Source organism: Argiope bruennichi, chromosome 1, assembly GCF_947563725.1.
Source record: "Argiope bruennichi chromosome 1, qqArgBrue1.1, whole genome shotgun sequence".
Classification (NCBI taxonomy): Eukaryota; Metazoa; Arthropoda; class Arachnida; order Araneae; family Araneidae; genus Argiope; species Argiope bruennichi.
This window is the reverse complement of record NC_079151.1, coordinates 142259882-142283390: the sequence shown is the minus strand read 5'-3', so window position 1 is coordinate 142283390 and position 23509 is coordinate 142259882. Positions and strand designations below refer to the sequence as shown.

The window sequence follows — 23509 nt, the reverse complement described above, 5'->3', positions numbered from 1 at the left end:
GCTACACACTATACAGATGGCATCAACAATAAAATCTACTTTTAATCTCATTCAGAATCAAAAACGAAAATATAGAAATCGAATCGAGTCACTGATAGTGATTTGCAATAGTGATCTGTGAATGTGAATAATTACTGTGATTCTGAAAATCGAAGAAGAAAATGAATAATCACTTTTCATCAATGAAAGTCTATCGCTTCGAAACATTTATGCTATTCCCATAGTTAATGTTTTATTGCTTTGAAATAAAACTAAGGTTGTTTCTGGTCATACACGACAGAGAGTCAATTCCGCTGTTATGTCTTTATTACTTCGTGGGGGAAGAAACTTGGCTCTATTTGGTTATTAAAATCTATATGGAAGTTAAAACTTCTTTTAAAAAATGAATCAGAAAATTTTAACTCTTCAGTATGGGCTATTAAATTCATATCAGTGATTAAAGCATTCCTGTCTTTATTTTTATTATTTTTTATTTATAAATTGCAGTGAAGTGTGATATTTGAGATTTTTTGATATTGCATTGAGCTAGGGATGACGAATATTTTAAGAGCGGTTATTACGTAACCAGTATCAAAAAGTCACAAATACCAGTGATCAATACTTTTTAAAAAGGGGTGTGATTCAAATCCTTGACATGATCTTACTGGTGATATTTCGATTAAAGGTCTTGGATCACGGTAGAAAGTAACATCGATACAATCTATCCAATAGAAGCTCTCAAACAATAATTCAATCATGCAATCTGTGAATGGGTTGTAAAGTGAACGGACCGATTATTTTTAGAATTATCGTATCATTGAATCGCATATCACTGAATGTTGAGCTATCACAGGAAAGTGCTCATAATTGTGAAGTCACCGTTCTGCTATGATAACCGCTCCGCTTGACTTTCCGATATTCGCATTTGACAATGCGATATCCCATGAAGATCATTTTTAATTGTCTGTAACATGATTCTCTAATACATACATTCCTTTCACTCTCCAGGCGCCATCTATTGGCAGAATATAGAACTAAAGGGAACATTTTAAAGAAATGACTTTTTTTTTAATTCAATTTTTCAGAAAATGGTTTACTCCAATAAATAAATTAAATTAATAGTTTTGAAAAAAATTAAAATTAAAAAGTAAGCTGAAATAGATAAATTAATTCAATCACATGTTACTTAAAATAGTAAATTAAGTATTAATTACAATTAATAAATTTTAATATTTAATAATAATTGATAATTTTTAATTAATAATATGATTGAAATATCAGATATTTGGAACGATTATTTAAAAATTACAATAGCAAATTTATTTTTTATTCAAAAACTCATGGATTATGCATCTCATTGAGCAATTCGTTGCAGAAAGCAAATTTTTTCCCCTCTCAAGAATACATTTTTTGAATCTGGCAATTACAAATTTCGCGGGATACACAACATTGAAATCTTAACAGCTTTGTTTATTTTAAACTTTTGTTGCAAATTGATTTCGGAATTCTTTAATATCCCTTTACAAGTTGAAATATTATTTCTATATGACAAGTTAGTTTATTTATCTGTTGACTTCAATATGAACTTGCCAAAGAATATATACTGAAACTTTTGTCCGATTAAATAATTTTTGCCTGTTCAGTAACTTTTAAATGTTTCTTAATTTGCTTTTATTTTTTAAAATTTTAATCATTTATAAAAATATATATGTTGATTTGGAAGGCGAGTTTAATCTTTGTCCCTATTCAGTAAAAAAATATTAATTATTGCAAATGATTATTTTATTTTTAAGAATGATAATCATCGTATTTTTTTTATTATTATTATTAGATGAACTTTATGTTACAGTTGTTTTGTTTCTTTTGTGATATTGACAATTAATTGATTATCCTTTTCACTCACTTTTTTTACATGACAACCGACTATTATATAGAAAATTATGTAATAAACTCTATATTAACCGATCATTCATTCTTCTATAGTGACCAATTGAAATGATTTTTGTTTATGATTAGACTAATATTATAAATTATGGTTATTAGATAATGTAATTAATATCTAATATTGATTATAATCCATGTATCCAATAAAATCATAAATTTTTTCAAGTGTGTCATTGATACTGACATATTCTAAAAATACTTGTTTTATATCTGCTTTACTTAATGATTCTTATAAAAAAAGTTTGCATTTAATTATTTTATATGATGGCCAATGAAAAATATTTAATTCACATATTTTCTATTTACAGTTGCCTTGTTTATGCCTTATTTACAGTTGCCTTGTTACTTTAATTTATTTATATTATTTAAATATTTTCTTTATGATAATTAAATTTCTAGATCTTTTAAAACATGACACCACATGTTGAAGAAGAAGCTGTAGATGACACAAAGAGCCTGTATGAGCAACTTGTGGACATTTTTGAATTATGTACTATTGAAGCCGATCTGTCTGGTTTGCATAAACGTCTTTGCAATATTTATGATTCTGTAAGTAATGCTTAGCTTTGGTTTATTTTTTAAATGTAAATATTAATAATTTTTAAGGGTTTTTTTTTTTTTGTGTGTGTGTGTGTATGTCTATATATTTTTAAAAGATGATAAAGTTTAGATAAGTATTCATATAACTTTTAATTGATTTAAATTTCAATATAGATGATTGACTTGTAAATCTTTAATGTTTTCATTTGATAAGAACAAAATATTTAAATCTTCTTAAATTTGTCTCTATTAATACTTAATTTATAGAAGAAATAAAACTTACAATACTTGTTTCCACCAAAATTAAACCAGAAAGGATAAAAATCAAACTAATTCAATTTAAAATAATAATTTAGAACAATTTAATGAAGTTTCTTCAATATTTTTGCTTAGAAATGATAAAAAATATAAAAGAAAAAAAGATGGCATGAGAAATTTAATCATCTTAATACTTTCTTAACATAAAGTGCAAGTCCTGAATGAGGTAATATAAAATATCCATATTATTAATTCAGTTGTGATTAAATGATAAAGGTTTTATGAATTACAAATTTTTATTCACATTAGCATTAATTTTGAGATAATATCTGATAGTTCCAATAATTTTATTGCTTATATTACAGGCATGCATAAGTGAATTTCAAATGACAATAGTTTTTCTCTAACAATTTAAATATGTAATAATTTAATTCATTAAGTCCTGCTTTTCATCGTATATCATTTAATTCATATTTTATAATTATTTTCTCATTCTAGTACAATGGCCAAGGATTTGAAGACTTTTTTGAACATTTTCTAAAAATCACTCTAAGTGAAAGTAAGAGAAATACTGATGTTCGAAAAATCTTTTCTTTTATATCTGAATTGCTTGTGAATTTAGACAATAAATATAAAGATGCAAAAGCAAAAGAATCAATGGAAGAAGAAAGTGATGATTTAATGCATCCTTTATTGAAGAATGTTTTCACTCTTTTAGAACAAGTAGGTATTTGGATTTTGAATATTCTATATGTCTGGAAATTCAAATTTTAGAATGAAATTTATTTTATTTTGATTTTATCAACATTGTTATGAAAGTATTTTGATTTTATAAACATATTTTTGAAAGTATTTAGTGTTGCTTTCTCCCCCTACTTTTTTTTTGGTCACATGAATTCTGTTTGTATTATTTTCTTTTCATATTATCTCAAATATGCTAAAAACTAAGAATAGATTTTCTCTTATTGTACTTTTTTTTTTTTTTTACCTTTTTTTTTGGTATTTTTAGCTTTATTTGATTATGTGCAGGAATTTTAACAAATTTTTATTTTTGTATATGCAGTGTGTCAGGGAATTTTTAAGATTGGAACTAGATTTCTGCAGTAGCATCTTGGTATATTTGTGCATATATGGTATGGGTACTGGCATACTGCTCAAATTCTATAAATTTATTAAACTAAATTAAACAACAGAACTATTCTTGATAGAAGTAAAAATAATAATTGAAGCTGTAACAAAATTTAGAATAAAACTTGGTTTCAGTGGGGTTTACAAGTCCATGGTCAAATTATTTCCACTAGTACAAATATGCAATATATGATATATAAGTATATTACAAATCTAAGTTACTCTGGTTACCGGAAATTCTGAGAAAGTTTAGATTTTGTTACAAAAGAAAATTGTATGTCATTGAGAAAAAAAAATGAAGAATAAGATTTAAATCATCTTCCATGAAAATTAGAACAAAGCAACTCTGTGGAGACAAAGTTTTAAATTTGTTCCACACACTAATGGGAAGTGTGCATGGCAGGGATGTCGTTACAGTCATGAAAATAATGGCTTGAAATTGAATGAAGTTAAAACATTATTTTTCCCATTATAATCCTAAAACAAATGGCAAGTCAAGAAGAAAAGGAAAGTTCTATCCAAAATCAAAGATTGATAATGAATAATATCGCACTTGATCTCATTTTTTAGTAAGTGCATTATTCTCAAAGAATTGGTTTCAACTAAACTCAAGTTATGGGTCGAATTTTATTTAAAGGTCTTGAAATTTTAATAACCAGAATTCATTACTATTGTCCAGAATATTGGGGATGATATTAGTTGGTGTTTTTGTGTGATAATGCATCTGGTAGCACCTTCCCCCCCCCCCTTCCTAAGAAATAATATCTGTATGTTGAGTCACCCACTACATTTACTTGACTTAACACCCTACAACTTCTCTTTATATGCAGCAATTTTAAAAAAAATAGCATAGTGTTTCTTTGGTGTTTTGATATTTTTACTACATAAATAGCTTTAATGTATACTGTGAATAAATTTTTTAAAAAACAAATGTTTTTCATTCTTAGGCTTAAAAATTCTTTAATTGCTTGAATAGATTCTCTTCATTTTAAGGTTTTTCTTGATCTGATATAGTAACCTTAATTTGTTTGTAAGACAGTTTTGCTAAATATATTACTTTCTTTTTGATTTTCTGCCTTTTACTTAGTTTTGTTTAATATCAGAAAAGCATAAGAACAATATTGTTGCATGAGATGCATAATTTATTAAGTTCTGGATCAATTGGAATTGCTTGGTTATTTTTTGTTTGTTTATAAACATTTTTGCAGTTTATATATATTTGTAAAAATAATAAGTTATTTTAATATTTGTCTGAAAATTTCAATATACAATTCTTTTTTAGTGGTCTCGAGCATCAAGTTATACCGTAAGATTCCGATCCTGCCAATTTTTGCACACCATTCTTACTTATATTCAAGATCATGGAATTGGAGAGTTGGATATGAACACCTATGAAGCTTTACTGGAAGTTATTGACGCAAGAAGACTTGATGTCAGCTGCAATGTTCGTGTTCAAGCTGTTTCACTTGCAAAATTCTTTCAAGATCCTCATACAATTAATGACCCAATTATTGCTGGTAAATTCTCTATCTCTGTCACTTTTTAGCTTAAGTATCTGATTTTCATTTTACATCAGAGCATTTATTTTTTAAATATTGCACACTTAAGAGTGATTACAACAATATTAAAATGTCTTGAAAATTGTTATACTATACAAATCCATCATAATTTTCAATAGTCCAGAATATTGAATAAGATACATGTATATCTATGTATACACATGTATTTTCAAGCTTTTTATGCCTTGTACTTTTAAAAAGCAAAGACAAATATATGGAAAAGATTTAGCCACTCATCATTTCTAGAAAGATTGCATGAGGTTTAGAGATTTTTTTAATGAGCCTTTTATCTAGAGTGAAACTTTAATAAAAGCTGACTTTAGTTCATCTCTCTTTTCATTATCTGATCAGGAAAATTAAATGAAATTTGTCAAAATAAATTTCAAATGTTATATTAAAATATTTATTTTAAAATGGCAGTGTAATCTTATTGCCCTTAGAATTAATTATCCAGATATCTGTTAATGGTTTCATTACATGTAATCTGATTTTATCATGAATAAAATGTGACAATGATATTTTAAAAATACATTCAGTTTCACTGTCTTCGAATACATAAAACATTTTTATCTCATGATGGAAGAAAAAAGAAACAAAAAAACATTTTAATTTAAAAGGAACATTTGTTTCCTTTAAATTCCTTGCTTATATAAAATTCTACAGTGTAATCTTCATTTATGTATAATTTATGTGTAATATCTCTCTTCTATAGATTGTATAATTAACATAATATAAATTTAACTTAGGAATGGATATATTTTGCATTTATGAGAACTCTGTCCAAAACTTTCCTTTCTAGTCAGTAAGAATTTGACTCAATCTGCATGGTAAAATTTATCTTGCATATAAATACCTATAGTTGCATTTAAAATAGAAATAGGACAGATCACAATCATTGTTCAAAGGATTTTTTAACTAATATAACTAAGTGCCTTTTTTTTTTTTTTTTTTTTTTTCTACTTTCTTGTATACACAGAGAAAGTAATCATCACCAAATTCAACCCTGAGATTTTGGCAATTTTCATCAAATTTCTTCTAAGCTCAGTTTTTGAAATGCATCTGTCTGTTTATATATTAACTTAAAATTGCAAAATGATATACTGATAGTATTTTGTATGTATTCTTATTATCAAAATCATACATTTTTTTAAATAAAATTTTGGATGATTGTTTGTCTATAGGAAATTTGTATATGTGCATGTTAATATCATTTATGACTAAAACTGTGGATTTATATTAATCTGGGCCAATCGCCTATTAACTCTTTAAAAGGTCATTTTCTTCTAGTCAGGATATATTAAAATATTTTTTTAAAAAATTGAGATTAGCTTAAGAAAAATGATTCTTTAGTTTATTAGATAAATTAAATTTAATTAATTTTATTAATTAATAACTAAGTTACAAATCAAGACCGATAAGGAAATGAACCATCTAAATTCCTGTCTTATTGAAAAATTTCTCTGAACTTATGCAAACATACTTAGCTTCATACAAAGATTGATGAATTTGATGGGAAGCATTCTTTTCACGACCTTAGAAAGGTTTAATTTGTATATTCATATGTGTTATAATATCGTGGGTACAAGGACTTATGTGAAGGAATGTGTTGGTGTGGGCAAACATGTATCAATTTTTGATCCCAGTCAGTTAAAAGAAAGAGGGTCCAAATGCTTTTGCTGAAATTTGTATCATATAAAATCATTTTTATAAATTTTAGAGTGATTTTCTTCACTGAATTCTCATCTAGTTGTAAGTATTTAAAAAAAACTTTTATCTTTAAATATATATATATGATCATTCTAGATTTAACCTTTAGACAAGTAACCAAATCTGCAAATGGAGTACATTATTTCTCTTTTGAATGTAATGTGAAATGACTATATATAGATAAATTTTTCTTACTTACAGGTCTTTGTTGGCAAATGGAGAATGATCCAAATCCACTTGTTCGGAAAACAACTGTGAGTATAGTTGCAGCTTGTGAAGAAACTATCATTCCCATTACAAAGAGATTTTTGTATGATAAGAATGCTAATGTTCGGAATGCTGCTCTATTGCACATATGCAACAGAATAAGCCCACGGTCATTTACTACCAAACAACGAATCATGATCTTAAAGCAATGCTTCAGTGATCCTTCTCGTAAGTATACAAATTTATACAAATACAAATTAGATATTTTTGCATTTTTTTTAATATCAAACTATAAATTTATAGCTCTTGTGTTATTTATATTTAAATATTTCATTTTTTTTTATAATATTTGCCATTATTGAAGAAAGTTGTCTCTACAAAAATTTTTATTTTGCATTTTCTTGTTCAGCTGTTTCAAAACATTTATTTCCATTGCTTGCTTTCTATATTAATAAAACTGTTTTTGTGCTTATGATTATGTTTCTTATCATAAATCTTTAGCTGTGGTTCGCCGCAATGCTGAACAAAGATTAATACCTGTTTGGTTTCGGGCGTATAAAGACAAATTAACCAGATTTTTCAAAGATCTGCAGGAAGGAAATGAAAGCTTAGATAACATAGTTTTTATTCCTGAACTTTTGCAAGTACTTTCAAAGTGTGTCAAAATTGCTCAAATTGTTGATGAAATTGGCTTGGATGTAGATAGGTAAATATTTTTACTTTTTTTTTCTCTTTTCATTGTAAAATTCTTTCTCCTTCTTGTGAAATAGGATTAAATAATTTATGTTTCACTAACTTTGTTTACATATGTATATATATTACAATAAAGGACTTTTGTTTTAAATTTGATATATGATTATTCATTTTACTTAATAAATTTGTCTCATTATATTAAAAAATGCAATATCTATTTTGTTAATTGTCATATTATTATATTTACTAGTTGTCTACCAAAATCCTCTTTGTCTGGCGAACAAGTATTTTTGTGGCGTCATTTTTACCAACTAGCACATAAAGATAATCGGCTTTCAAAGTTTATTCCTTTACCTGAAGATTTAATTGATTTCATTTTAAAGTAAGTTATAGGAATGTATCTAATAAAGTACATTTTAATTCTTAAATCTTTGAAATTCTTTATTGTCAACATAACAATATATCTTTATTTTCTTATATATAAAACATACATAGAAGAAGTATTAATTTTATCAATAAGTTGACCTTACCATTTTTTTTATTATTATTATTATTTATTTATTGCCATATATTGTACCTTTATAGTTCAGGGTTGGAGAAAACAATTTTTAGAATTATGGGGATCTGTAAACAGAACTCAAAATGAAATAAATTAGATAAATGTATTAGATTGCTATCTTTACATAAAAATTGAAGATCTGTATAACATTTTGACAAAATCCATCTGTAGGAAGCTTCAACAGATATGATTTGATAATTTAAAAAACATTCTAGGCTAGGTGCAAAAAATTTAGCAAATGAATCTATCAACATAATTATAGATCTTTATCAAATTTTAACCAATGTTGTGTGCATCTTAACTCTCTATTCAGATACATGTGGTTATAGCAACATAGATCTGCAGATTTGAATCAAATTTTAAACCTTGTCAGGTCAAGTAAAATATATCTTAAATGCATACTTTTCATCATTATGCTACCAAGTTAAATACAAAAGGCATCATATTACAAGAATGATTCTGTTCCAGATTTTACTTGATTTTCTAAAGTATTAAATCATTTACTAAAAGACTTTACATTTCATATAACTTTCACTTCTTAATAACAGGTCCTCTCTACCACCTATTAATACAGATACTTCAGATTCTAATCTAATACTTAAAAGTTTAAGTAAATAGTCTGTCTGCACAAAATTGTTTTACTGAGAAAACTTATGTATGTTCATTAGTGCAGAAGAATGTATGCAGAAAAGTATATGTATTAATGTTGTAAATTATATGAAATCTTGACATTTTACATTACTTTAATCTTTAGAAATTTTGAAATAGAGATGTAATCCCCCTCCCCCCCTGTTATTATTTAAATATTCAAAATAACCAAATTCAAAATTTTTTGATGGATTGTAAAACATTTTTCACCAGGAACATATCAATATTGACTAATGTTTTTGTAATCTATTGCACTACTTAATTCCTTTATTCATAATGCTAACTGAATAAAAATAACTGAATACTAACTAATATCTGTTTGAAAAAAAATTAGTGATTACACCTAATATAAAATAAAAATAATTCTGAAAGAAAGTTTTAACAATAACCTCCAACTGAAGTGAGAAAATTATGAACGAGCAAACCTCAACTCATTAACCTTTACTACAATCCAGAATAGAGAGTATAAGTAAAATTTGAAATTTTTAATCCCATAATCTATTTTTATTCATGGTTAGCTTTATTTGTGCACATTTAAAAAAAAATCTCTTGAATTGTTACACATTAAAAGAGAAGTTTGTATTTCATAACAGAGGATATTTTGAAACTTTGGGAATTACAGGTAGAGCTGGACAATTACATATATGTACTTTTTTTTTAAACTTTTAAATTGGTATGAATTGATTATTGGTTGCGTTATTACAATCAATCATTTCAAAAGTATGTAATAATCAAAAGCATGGATTATATAACATGCTTGGATCTTATGGCTAGTGTTTGAAAAAATTTGCTTTTGAATTTAAAAATTAAGTCTTAAGAGTTATTATTTTTTCTAAACTAAAGATTTAAATGACAAGAAGTTATATATTGTTGATTTTTTTTTTTTTTTTTTTTTTTTTTTTGCTTTGCTTTAATTAAAATGATTTCAAATATCTAGGTATTTTTCCAACTCTTCCATAGAAAATGATCAAGCATATAGTTTCAATGAGCTCATTTTGTTTTTAATGGACCTTATTGATACAAATGGAGTTGAGAAATGGTAAGATATTTTTTATTATAATTATAATACAACCTGGATTTTAGAAATGTCAGTTTCTTTTTATTTGGATTTTTTTTTTTTTTTTTTTTTAATGAGTTGAAATTTTAATCTTTTTGTGTCATCAGAAAATATATTTTAGTTTTATTACTGTTTTTGACTAAAGCTTTTGTTTATGTTTTATTTAAAGGAATTTTACTTACATATTTCTCCTATGATTACACCTTTGTGTGTGTTTGTTTTAGTTTCAAATTTGTTTTAATTATGTTAATACTAAATGTTAATTTAATGAATGTTTTTTTTTAATATATAATGTTTTTAAATCTTGCTGCTTGAAGAAACTAATCAATATTCATTGAAAAATTTCATAACCCTAAAACAGTGCAATATACATTCAACCTTGGCTCATTTTGTTTGGATATTTTAAATCTAATTAAATTGATTCAGTTTAAATCATAAGTAATAATAGGGAAAATTATACTTTCAGTGGATTCCTCATCTATAATAATTTATCAGATATCAAAAATTAACTTTTAAATCATTCCACTGGTTTTTGTTACACTGAATAAGTCTGCCCCATCATGTTTTCATTAAAAAAGTCTAATTTATTAATTATTTTTATATCCTTTACTATTTACTACCTTAGAATAAAAATTCAATCATTTTTAACCAATTATTTGTTATACATACATAGATAGATAAAGAAATTATTTCATATTTCTGATTGAAATCTTGGATAAGAAAATCAGGTCTGTAATATGCAAGTTGCTTCTTGATCCATCTTTTATATTTAATAATTCATTCTTTAAAAACATGTTTTTCTTTTGACATTTTTTTTTTGATATTTTATTTTTATCACTTTATTTAAATATGAGATTTGAAGGGTTTTATATATATTGATCAATGTGTACTTATTGTACATTTTACGCAAGAGAAATTTGTTTATGTTGGTCACTAATATTGTGAATTCTATTTTTATCATAAAAAATCAGTTTCATAAATTTTGCTCATACTAGAAATTTTATGTGTAATATTTAACTTAATAGGGATTTCTACTTTGATTATAATGCTTCTTTAATCTCTACAAGTAGAGGAAACTACCTGGTTTTCTCCATGGATAATCCTCAAAAGAATTGATGAAAAATAAATCTGATTGTAGTACTTTACTGGGTTTGATTGCTTCTATATTAAGTTTCAAACAAAAAAAAAAAAAGTTCTTTATCTAAAACTCTGTTATACCTTTCATGTTTTCCAAGAGGATGAATTATCAATATGCTTAATTTCAGTGAAAAAGTGTTTCCAGTGCTCCTAGACATTATGAAAAACCCTTTTATTTCATATGAAGTAATGCCATACATTGTGCCATTGTATTTAAATTATGCGCCAAAAGACAGGGAAATTATTCAGTGTGATATGTTGGAAGTCATTGAAGATTTATTGAAAATGCTGCAATTTACTCCTGATGTTCAGGTGAGATTTTGGGTGAATTCCTTATAATCAAAGAATTTTATGATGTTCATAATGTTTTTTTTTAATTGTATACTTGTTAAAAGGCCTTGGAAGTATTTATTTTAGATATAATACATTTATTTTGCATGTTTTTAATACAAACTTTAAACCACGGAACATTCAAGAATGCTTCCAGTTGTGAAACTTATATTTTTCTATGTAAAAACATTTTTAAAATGTCATTATAGATATTCATAAATTTTGGTTACAATATATCATTGAGAAAAGATAAATTTTTCTATTTCACTCATTATGCTATGAAAATAAAATAGTTTCATTTACAAAATTTATTTTAACATATGCATTGTATTGATGTCAAATGAAAATATTGCAGTCATGTTTTTATTAACACTATTATTTACATTTTGTTGTGACATGATGAAAATTTATGTGTACATTATCATGGCTATGATTAAAGTTAAAATTGTTTAAATCATTCATAGAAGAATAAGTCTTATAAACACTTGCACCATTTTTTTTTTTTTTTTTTAATCAAGTGGCATGAGAAGAAGAAAAAAAATTAAACAAAGAAAAAAATCATGAATGTCTATCTATTGATGACATATTTGGAATGCTTTTATATTTTTTTAATCCATTCAGAAATATTTGGTTGATACACCTTTTAAAAATTATTTTTAACTGCAGGTCATGAGCTGTATTCTTATATAATAAAAAAACTAGTTTTTAAGCTGTGCTTCTGACTCATTCTTTTCAATTTTGCTTTCTTCTTAATAAGCTGATCTTTATTAGAGAAAAATTATATGAATTTATATATGCATATTTATTAATAACTGAACTCATGGTTTAAATCATTAAATTGTTCTTGGAAGGAAACAAATTTATTTATGTATAATAAATATATATGTTTTTGTGAAATAGAGTTTATCTTTGAAAGAAAGGGTATTTTTTATTATTGTAATATCAAAATAATATAAGAACAGTTCATTGAGATAGAATGATAAAAGATAATTATTTGGATGAAAATCAATAATGTTTAATTATAAAAATTAATAATAATGATGATTTTTATTTAATATGTCTGAAATAATGTGTATTTAATTGTGATTTTAGGCAAAAAGTATTGTACTCAAATGCTTTGCAATTGCCTCTCAAGTTCTCATTGAAGAAAGTGTTATTACAAACAAATTTCAGAATATCAAAGATGTGTTGGTAAGCTTTTTTATTGTTTTAAAATGCCTTTTTTTTTTTATTACTTTGAGAGTAAATGTTTCCTTAAAAGTACATAAATTTTTTCTTTATTGTGCATCTACAATTTTTAAATCAGTTGAATTTACTAAAAGTTTTGTCAGTAGAATTCATAATTTATAAAGGAATACTGATTTCAATTGAATTTTAGATCAATCACTTTTTGAGTTCAGAAGATTCAGAAATAAAAATTCAAGCTATTACTACCTTGTCACTCTACTGCCAAATGGATCTTATAGAAGCAAAACTGTCATGGCCTCTATTTGCTGAGGTAATTTTTTGTAGTATTTTTTTAAACAGCAATGATGCCTGTTGTATTGTTGTCTTAGAAATGGTGTAACTTTTAATACTTTGTGTTATATTAAATATTTGTGCTACTTATCTTTTTGACCATTATAATTATGTTTCAAATTTATTTTTTTATTCATATTTTTATTTAATTTTGGCTGAATAATAAAGAAAGCATGCAACATATAGTTAGAAAAATATGATGCATAACATCATGAAAAATGCTTAATTTTGAAACAAGGTCCTTAAAAAGTGCTTAATTTTCTTGAAATGCAAAGATAGCATTTTATTCATTTTGTTTCCCCATACCTTTAATCCGATAATCCAAAAGCATGGTCGCAAATGCTTGTTTATCTGATGTACCAAGAGAGCAGACCAACAAAAAGGTAGAATTCGGAGAAGGAATTCTAGGACAAAAAAGGTCCAGGGATTTCAACTTGTATTATGATAACACTTAATAAGCCTCTTTTTTTACTCCTTCCTGTGCATTATTGAACTTTATTGTTAACCTTATAAAAATTGACTTAATTTTTTGGTATTGATAGTTTTTTTTTATAATCTATTTTGTTTTTGTCAAAAACCTAAGACATAATTTGTTTTACAATAGAAGATGTGCAAAATTTCACTAATATAAAAATAAATATTAAAATTTAAAGAATATGCATTTAAAATTAATTTAATAAATAAATAAATACAAGCAATGCATTATTATAAAACAAAATATCATACACTTAGAAAATATGCAGATTTGAATATGTATACATGTACAAAGGGCCTCATTTTTTTGGCTAATGTGCTTAAAAGTACTTAATTTTTGCACTAATTGCACACCCTGAATTAAACCAGAAGCTTAAGAATTAATAGTTAAAGTGATGAAATGTTTTCTTATCTGTTTATTTGTTTTACTAAAAATTTTGATATGTTTCCCCTATAATCATACTATATATTTTCACCATCAAATTTTACTTGAATACTTTACATCAAATATTACCTACTTGAGATGCTACAGGATTTGTATGTTTGATTTATCCTATTTTATTTTTATTCTTCAAAAAATTATAATAAATTTCTAAATTTTAATGTTTTGATAAAGATATTTGATACCTGTTCCTGTAGTTGGTATAAAGAGCAGAATTTTTTTTTAAATTAAAACATTTTAATTAAATGCTCTCTTCAGACACTGGAGGCATTGAGATGATTCTCTGTTATGATTCTCCATTTAAAATGAATAGAATTTTTAATATTCTTCAAGAAGTTAGGTTCTTGAAACTACCTTTGTTTTATTCTAATTCAAAATTTCTTAAATATGAGTTGTAGAAATTTTTTAAGCAGATAATGCACTATAAATAGGGATGGGAATGGATCATTAAAAGAAAAAAAAATACTTCAGGCTTAACTTTCAACAATAATAAATTTTGAATTTATATTTTATTTATCATTAAATAAATCCCACAAGTGGTATCTCAGGTATGGAAATAGGAAAATATCAATTCAATTGCAGAATCTATATTTCCTGATGGATTATAGTAATAGTGTGAGGTCAATTTACCTCCATTCTCATTATAGGATGTGTCTGCTATTGTAGGAATTCGCCACAATAATAAATTGTGTTTCAGTTGCAACTATTAGGTCTTCACCCTTAATTTCCTTCCACACTGTTGTGACAATTTATTTTATTTTTTTTTTATTTTTAATTTATCTCAGTTGCTAAGATATTGCAGGGCTACTCATTAATTTTTTTTATTTTAAAATTTTAAGTTTATCAAAATAAAATTCTTGCAAAACATTACTAGTGGAAAGAATGTAAAGTAGCTTTTTTAACTTTAATGGAACCAAGGAGACAATGCTTCTCTTTAGCAAAAGTTTATGGTGAGGTGGGATGATAAGTGTTTGAAAAATGATTTGGTTTCTGTGCAATAGGATTTTTTTTTTTTTTTTCCTTGTCAAATAATGTACCTCTAGAGGTTTTCTGTTTTCAGTGTGGGAAAATTTATCAAGAATTATATTTATTGTTATTTCTGTAAGACTGAAAGTATGTAAAATAAAATTATATGAAGTTGCTTATGAGATTATTTTTATACTTTGGAAAAGCTGTGAGTTGTTGGTCTTTCACAGTGAAGGAATGAACAATGTTGAATGACCTCTACTCATATGTGTTGCATGTTGACCATAATGGCATTTGAATTTTGCCATGATAATCATATTTTCTCTTTTTTAGGCTGTTAACATTGGCTCTTCTCCTCTGAAAAACACACTTCTAAAAGGAGCTTTTGATATATTAAAATCCCATGGATGGCAGATGTTTGTTAATCTAACCAGCAATGGAGAAGAATTTTTTAATGAAGCTTTAAACAACCTGCTATTGCATTTAGAGGTAAAAAAAAAAATATATCTCTTTGGATTATTTTATATACAGCAAAATAGATTATCTTTGAGTCATGCATTTGTCAGTTGTTACTATTATTAACTATTATGCATCTATGGAAATCATCTTTTCCACCAATTATATATTTAATATAATTAAGGCAACAAAGGTTAAAACTTTTAACATTTACATTTTAATAATTTGAAGGCTATAATTTTAATAAATGATCAAAATATAAATTAGAAATTCCAAAAGAAAACAATGGACAGAAATTTATTAATATTTGAACTAGATTTTGATAGTTACATAAAGTATAAATGCGCTGGCACTTTTAGTGTGTTTTGAAATTTAAATCATTCCTTTGTATTTAATTGTTAAAAAATGTTTGGTAGAAAGACTTTTTAATATTAGAAAAGATTTGAAGGGTTTTTTTCCCCTTTATTTCATTATAATTCTTCAATATTGAATAATTCTAAAATCACAATAATTAAATTATTCAAATAAATTACATCTTAAGATTCAAAATATTTAAATAAGTACAGTATTTAAATACTTGAATTGAGGAGCTAGAATAATTACTATTCATAGATGACAAAACACCTACTTAAACACATGGGGGGGGGATTAAATGCTTGCATCTGCATCACTAAATTGTAGAATTTGTCGTTTAGTAGAGATGAAAGCAAATCGGAATGTTGCATTTATTCAACATGTTTGATGCACAAATCAGAAAGGCATTGAACTTTGATTGAAATGAATATTTTAATTTTGATTGATTTTGTTAAAGTACTGTATGAGGTTAAAGTTAAAAATTGTGCCAATTTCTCTCTGTTTACTTCCCACCTATTTACAATATTATTTTTTTTCTTTCTATCCTTTGCTGTGGGTGTAACAAAAACAATAATAGTAAAGTCTATGAAATTTTATCAGAAGCCCAATAAGTGTCCTCCAATTTTCATAGGAAAGCATCACAAATCCTCAACCCTGATGATTAATATAATCACATTTAAATAAACAAAAGGCTCTAAAATCATAATTAAAATGGCTTTTTTAAGTGGTGAATAAATCATTGGTCATTATAAAATTTATAAAGAGATTAAATGTTAATTACTTTTTAAAAATTATACTTTATAGTTCATTGAGTCATCTAGTCTTTAAATTCTATCCACAGTCATTGTCTAATCTCGAAAACCGGCTAATTTTTATTGAATTCAATTTTTGGCTGAAACTATATGATGAAATATTCTGACTTAATATACTGAAAATCATCATGGTTGGTATATAAAATACATGGAGTATTGAAACATTTAATTCTAATATACTATATTTATATTGTATAACAGTTAAATAATGGTTCATTTGGAGAAATGACATTATATATATATATATTGATCCATCTTCATTGTTCAAAAATGCAAGTTTGCAATAAAATTTCATGTTATTAAAAGTAGAAGGTACATTTTTCTTGCTTTATGTATTTAAATAATGAAAATATATAATAGAGTTTAGTGTAACTGAAGACAATCGTTTTTTCCCTGTTTTAAGTAATTTATATATGCAATGTTTGTGCTGTAAGAGCTCTATCTATTTGAATGTTTTGCAACAGAATTTTTCCCTTGTGAAATTTTAATGTAAACGTATGCTTTCAGGATGATGAAAAAGAGAGAAATATCCTGGTACAAGGTGTTCTAAAATTGTTTTTGGTTCATCACACCTTTTCTCCAATAATTTTGTCACAGTTGATAGCGTTACTTTTCCATCCAGATGAATATCATTCATTGAGAAAAGATTTGGAAGAATTTTTCCTGCTTTATGGAGAAACTAAGTATGTATAAGTGGAAATTTTATTATGTATACACTGTTTAATGAACTGAACAAATCTGTTTAATTGATGACTTCAAAATTGCATTCCTAATTGTTCATTTTCCCATTCTTTTAGGGAAGAAGCAGAATGTTTATCAAAAGCATTTTTGGCTGTTATTAATATTTTGTTTGATGCTAAGGAAAACAGCCCATTTTACAAAGTTAGTATCAAAAAAGTTGCCCTACAGTTGATTGAATATTCAAATGGATTTGGAAATTCAAAGAATTTCACATTGAAGGTTTGTGTTTTAGTTTAATGTAATTTTACTATGAGTACATAAATTTATTAGATGTATGCAATTGTAAATATCCTTTTATTCTTTAACTACATATCTCTTTACCCAATTATACTATTAGCATAATTTTGGGAATAAAATGTCGATGCCATCCACTTTTCTAGAACAAATATTGTTTGTTTTTTGTTTTTTTAAATTTCTGAATACCTTTATCATTCAAGGAAAGTTAAACTTCATTCTAATTTGACAGAACCCCTTCCCTTTTCTTTTTTTTTTTATATATATATTTTATGAAGCATTTGCCAGTTTCTGAAATTAATTCCAAACACTCCTATTCATCATCCTATATTGTTAGGATTTGTGATAAATTAAATGTGCATGCTTAATTAATTTCATGCCAAGCATGAGGTTATGTCCCATTTGATATATAAGACCCACTACATAAGGCTCAGCTCATGGTAGGAAAAAGGAGTCTATTAACATCTGTTAACAAAAGCCGGTATTAGTTTAATCATCAACTTCTAATTCTTGGACTTGCAGGAATGTGCTTGAACTAGTGAGGGTTGTTCTATGGTAAAATAAAATTTCTTATTTAGATGTTACCTTTATAAGGTTAGATTACAGATTAAGAATATAATCGTGGCCGAGTAGTGAATTTCCAAATCATATATTTCCAATAAAAAAAAAATTCTTTAAATGAATTAGGCACTATATTTTTAGTTGGAATCAATATATGTAAAGATGAATTCATTCTAATTTGGCAACCTCCACCCCCCCCCCCCTTCTAATTTTTTCTTGTATTTTATGGGAGTTAGAAGATGCTTAAGAAATTGTATTAAATTTTTTTTAAATTTGTTTAGAAAAGATTTAATATGCCTTATTTTTTGGTTATTTTATCTAACCCTTTGAAGTAATAATGCAAAGACTTCTTTAAAAGGTTTTCTTTGAAAAGAGAGTTATTCTGATAAATTATCTTGTAATATATGAAAACATCACAAATTAGTTGACTATGACTAATTTATGAAATAAGGGATGATAAATATAATTACCAGTGACATTCAGGCCAAATTAGATATAGTAAGCATAATTACTACTAAGCATTAAACATAAAAAATATTTCATATGGTAGGGTAATAAAATGAATTTGCTTCTATTGTATTTTTTAGCATAAAACAATGGAATTTTTAATATAATTATTTAAACTAAATTTTGAACTTCATTTTATACTTAATGGGATGCCCCTTGCTAGGAATTCAATTACAAAAATTAACTGTTGTAAACTATTTAATTTAGTTAATAACACCTTATCCACTGGATTTGTTGAGATATTTTTTTTAAAGGCTCAAACAACTACAATTTTTGAGTATTCAATACACTTAAAATTAATACAATTAAGATGTATGTATTTAATTATGAAAAAATAAGTCTCAAACTTGGAGAATTGTAACCAAATTGTAACAATTGTGCTCTAGAAATTCAAATGGAAAATTTGAATCATATTCTATTTAAAATATTAAAAAAGGATTCGGATTATGGCTGTTTTATTTGGATCATTGTACTGATTATTTGGAGGAGTTTGTTTTATCATGAATATGGATTCAACGTGGTTAAGCTTCAGCTCGTCTTTTCAGCTTGATCAATACATGTAGAAATAATATCATTAGATCTGGATGGTCCTTAGGACCTGTGTGATCATCATGTTTAAGCTCATTAGATTACTTTATTTGGAATTATTTAAAAAATAATGTATGTGAAAAAGAATGCATAAATTAACAAAACTTGAGAATTGTATAAAAATTTATGCCAATTTTTCTTAAAAGTGCATACAACTTAAGTGATCTAAAATATAATTCTTTACTTAATTGAACCATTATTTATTTTTTTTTTCAATTAGAATATATGCCTATCTTTAATGGCTTAGAAATTAGTTATTGGGCTACAATTAGATTTGTGCAGTTAGAGTATATGCTCATTATGTGTGTTTGTCTGTTAAATGGAAATCATGTTATATCTTAAGTTGAAGCCTTATCATTATTATTATTATTTTAATTATAGAGTTATTGGTTCTGTCTCCATAATCATGTGAAGTGAAATACACTGCATTTGCATTGCTTTCCCCTTCAACTATTAATAAAGCAATTCATTGTGATTGATTAATGACTATTGGACTAACCTGCTTTCCAAAATGCAACTACTCATAACTAGTTCCTGCTTCATAATATTGCATTAACAAAACCATTGATACTGAGTTATTATATATTGCATTATATCATTTATTTTGCAAAATTTAAAAAAAAAAAAAATTGCTTTCTTGCACATTTTTGATGAGATTATATAAATATATTTGTGTTTGTGTTTATAAATATTCTCTGTTTTTGAAACTTTAGGACAACTTCCGAGATTTACTTGCATTGAAACTTACAAAAAAGTTTTTGAAAAGGCCTTGGCGACTACCAGCATCAGATCTTTATGCTGTTTGTAGTGGAAACCTCCCCAAAGATTATGATAAATTGTTGCAGTTAAAAGAACGAATTAACTTAATTATTGAGGTATGTTTGCTTTCTTTTCTTTTCGTTTTTTTACCAACTTTATTTGAAGTTTAAGCTTTTACTGTTACATCTTGAGATTAATTAGTATTATCTTTTAAAACTTATTGTATCACATTCATCCTTTAATGCATTAAATGATATATCAAAATATTTTTACATTTAGATACATACATCTGATAGTGAAATAGTACCTTACCAAAAACTACTTTTTATCTAAATTTTATATGGCAATATCTTTTTAATTTTTTTAGCAAATCAAATATTGAATATGTATAATTTAACTCGGAATGCAACAATAATTTTTCTTTGTTAAAATTTATGTTGCAAATAATATTCACTTTTTATTTTTTTAATCTAGAGTTTTCACTCTGCTGTTTTTCAACGAAAGAATCCTTGCCCCAAAAGAACTGTAAAACAATTTTCAAGTTATTTGAAGAAAATTCAAGTTGCTTTGGATACAGCCCCACAAATACAATTGGATACTATCCCTTCTCCAATTGAAAAAAGATTGTTTACTGATTCATATGTTGATTCAGATTCTCAAAAAGAAATCAATACTAATTCATCTTATTCATCAGACCAAAGTGAGGCCCTTTCATTAACAGAAACGTCATCAGAAAAAATCTCAACGAGTTCTTCACAGTGCGATAATCATCTATCAGACAAAAGCCTCCAAGCAGATGAAACTTCCTTAATGATAGATGAAGTTGCAAGGGCAAACATTTCAGAAACTTGTTTTTCTACAGGGGCTCCAATGAGAGAAGCTTCACTGTCAAAAGAAATTTCTACTAAAAATAAACTTCCACTATCTGCTAAAACACCGTCAAAAAATAATCCATTCCCATCTAAAGACAAGAATCCTCTAGCAACAAAAACTCCAGCTAAAGGCAGGAATCCTTTGCCATCTAAAACTCCTGGAAAAGGTAAAACTCCACTACCGATAAAAACTACTGAAGTTGAGAATCCACTACCATGCAAAACTCCTTTATCAAAGAAACTTTCAAAAGTAAAAGAAACACCTCTGCCTTCTAAAACACCAAAAGGTAAAACTCCAGCAAAAGGAAAAACACCCTTACAAATCAAGACATTTGTAGATGAAAGTGATTAAAATATGAAAAAAAAATGTTTTTGGGGGAAAAAAGGGCTTGAAGTAACAAATTAATCCTTCATGGAAATGCTTTTATTATAAACAGCTCAGTTTTATTTTAAGATCCAGTCTCCTTGAAAGGCTGGTATTGCATGTAAATTTGCTTTACTTTATGCATTAAAAATATTTCACTATGTTTTAAGTAAGCTTTAATTCCTTCTAGGAAGAAAGAAATGTTTGCTATTAATCAACTGGGTTGATTCGATTATAAGCTGGAAGAAAATATTTTACAATCATTTTTTTAAATAAATATCTTGCACTGATTAATTGAAAATGCAATTAAATTGCTAAGAGATGTTGAAAGGCATAAAGTCTATCAGGAAAGTATAACCAAACTCAGTGCAGTAATTTTTCTACAAACTCTACTAAATTCTTTTTTTTTTTTTTTAACAAGAAATTTATTTTATAAAGGGTTTCAATGAAATCTGCTTTGATTCATAAAATTTTATTTTATTGCTTTGACTGTAATAAATGACTAATTGCAATTTAACAAATCAATATTTATTGTGCTAATCTTGCAGCTTGTATTTTTGCAGTGCAGAAAATGTGTTGTATTACGTCTGCTTACTTAATTTGATTATTCATAAAAATTTTAAAATATTAATTTTTATAATTGTTCTTATATGTATGTAGACAAATTCAATTTAATAAAAACTGTAAATACAGCTTAATTTTTAATGTTTTTTTTTAATTATTACAATTTAATGTTGCCTCAATAACTTTTTTCCTTTATATACATTTTTTTGAAGATGGCTGGAAGGAATGATTTTGTATAAAATTTTGATTGTCATTGATGCTACTAGACTCAAACCTTTGTTTCAGAACTATTTGAAAAGATTTTGTAATATAGTAGACAGGAATGGAGTTATTTAATTAAGCAAAAAAGTTTGAGTCAAGAAACGAATGTGTTAATAATATAGATTAGTCTTTTTCAATATATATATATTCAACTGGATAAAAAGAGTTTGTAATAATAAAATTTCCTTTATTGAAGCAACAAATATTCTCATTAAAAATGTAACTACTAATGAATTTTCTAGAAACTACTGCAATATTGATTTTTTAATTAAAAAAAAGAGATGATTTGGTACTAATCCTTTTGCCTAAAATAAAAATAACTTTCCATTGCATAGTAACTAACTCAATAGATGGTACTAAGAATCTCCAATTATTTATCACCTTGAAGTAAGCAGAAACAAAAAGAACAAGATGGGACACTTTTTATAAAAATTTTACTTGCTGCTGGTATGTGCTTTCCTTTTTGTTTTAATAATTGGTTATGAGAGTTTTTATGTTATTGTATTTTTTGCCTTATTAGTGGTCGTTATTTTTTGTTTTGTTTCATTTCTGTAAAAAATGGTGTATCTCTTAGGCCTTAATTTCAGGGGTCAATATTCTTAGACTTAGGTCAGACTCCTCACAGAAAAAATCCCTTATTTTGAATCCCTCCCTGAGGGTGGCCCTTGAGAAAGACTTCAAGCCGGATTCTTATTTTATTTGGTTTAATTTTGATTCTATTTCTTTCCTTTTAACTTGGTTTTATTACTAATTAGTCTATATATATATATATATAATGATATTTTAAACTCTTAATTTAAACCGAATTAATTTCCAAAGCTTTATCTTAATTTAGTCCATAGTAATTTCATTCTCTTTATTTCCTGATATAATTCCACTTTCTGTTTAATTAATTCATCTGAAGCTGTGTAAAAATTACTGTGCAATCAATTCTAAGTATCAAATGAAAATGATCCATCTGTTGCCCTTGGCCAAGGTCAACACATGTTTTCAGTTGACACATGGCCAGAAATCCCATGTTATATAAGACTGTGATCATTTGGTTTGCTCCTTTTCTTACTTCTGCTTTTGTGCCGCTCTGCGCCTTCTTGTAAATAAATCATGCTTATCACCCGGAAGAGAATAAAATGAAATTAAAAATATAACATCTCGTCTATGTCTTCAAACCTGCCTTCTGCTTCAATCAAAAACACATTATATATATATATTCTCTATTTTAATAGCAAAATTATGCAACTAATGGAACAATATTTTATTATACCATTTCAACCTAGATGTGGTATGCTGAAA

At 26.1% G+C, this 23509-nt stretch overlaps 1 protein-coding gene across 1 annotated transcript; it reads left to right on the top strand.

The window, feature by feature from the left end:
• The first annotated feature begins 1413 nt into the window (after nt 1-1413).
• On the top strand, nt 1414-22324 carry LOC129961993 (uncharacterized). Its single transcript, XM_056075684.1, has 16 exons — nt 1414-1531; nt 2323-2472; nt 3220-3444; nt 5132-5366; nt 7317-7550; nt 7824-8028; nt 8266-8397; nt 10160-10261; nt 11545-11728; nt 12839-12937; nt 13125-13244; nt 15480-15635; nt 17276-17451; nt 17566-17728; nt 20113-20274; nt 20633-22324. The coding sequence occupies exons 2-16, from the start codon at nt 2335-2337 to the stop codon at nt 21380-21382; spliced, it is 3081 nt and encodes a 1026-aa protein (XP_055931659.1). The 5' UTR covers nt 1414-1531; nt 2323-2334; the 3' UTR covers nt 21383-22324.
• Nucleotides 22325-23509: the final 1185 nt, after the last annotated feature.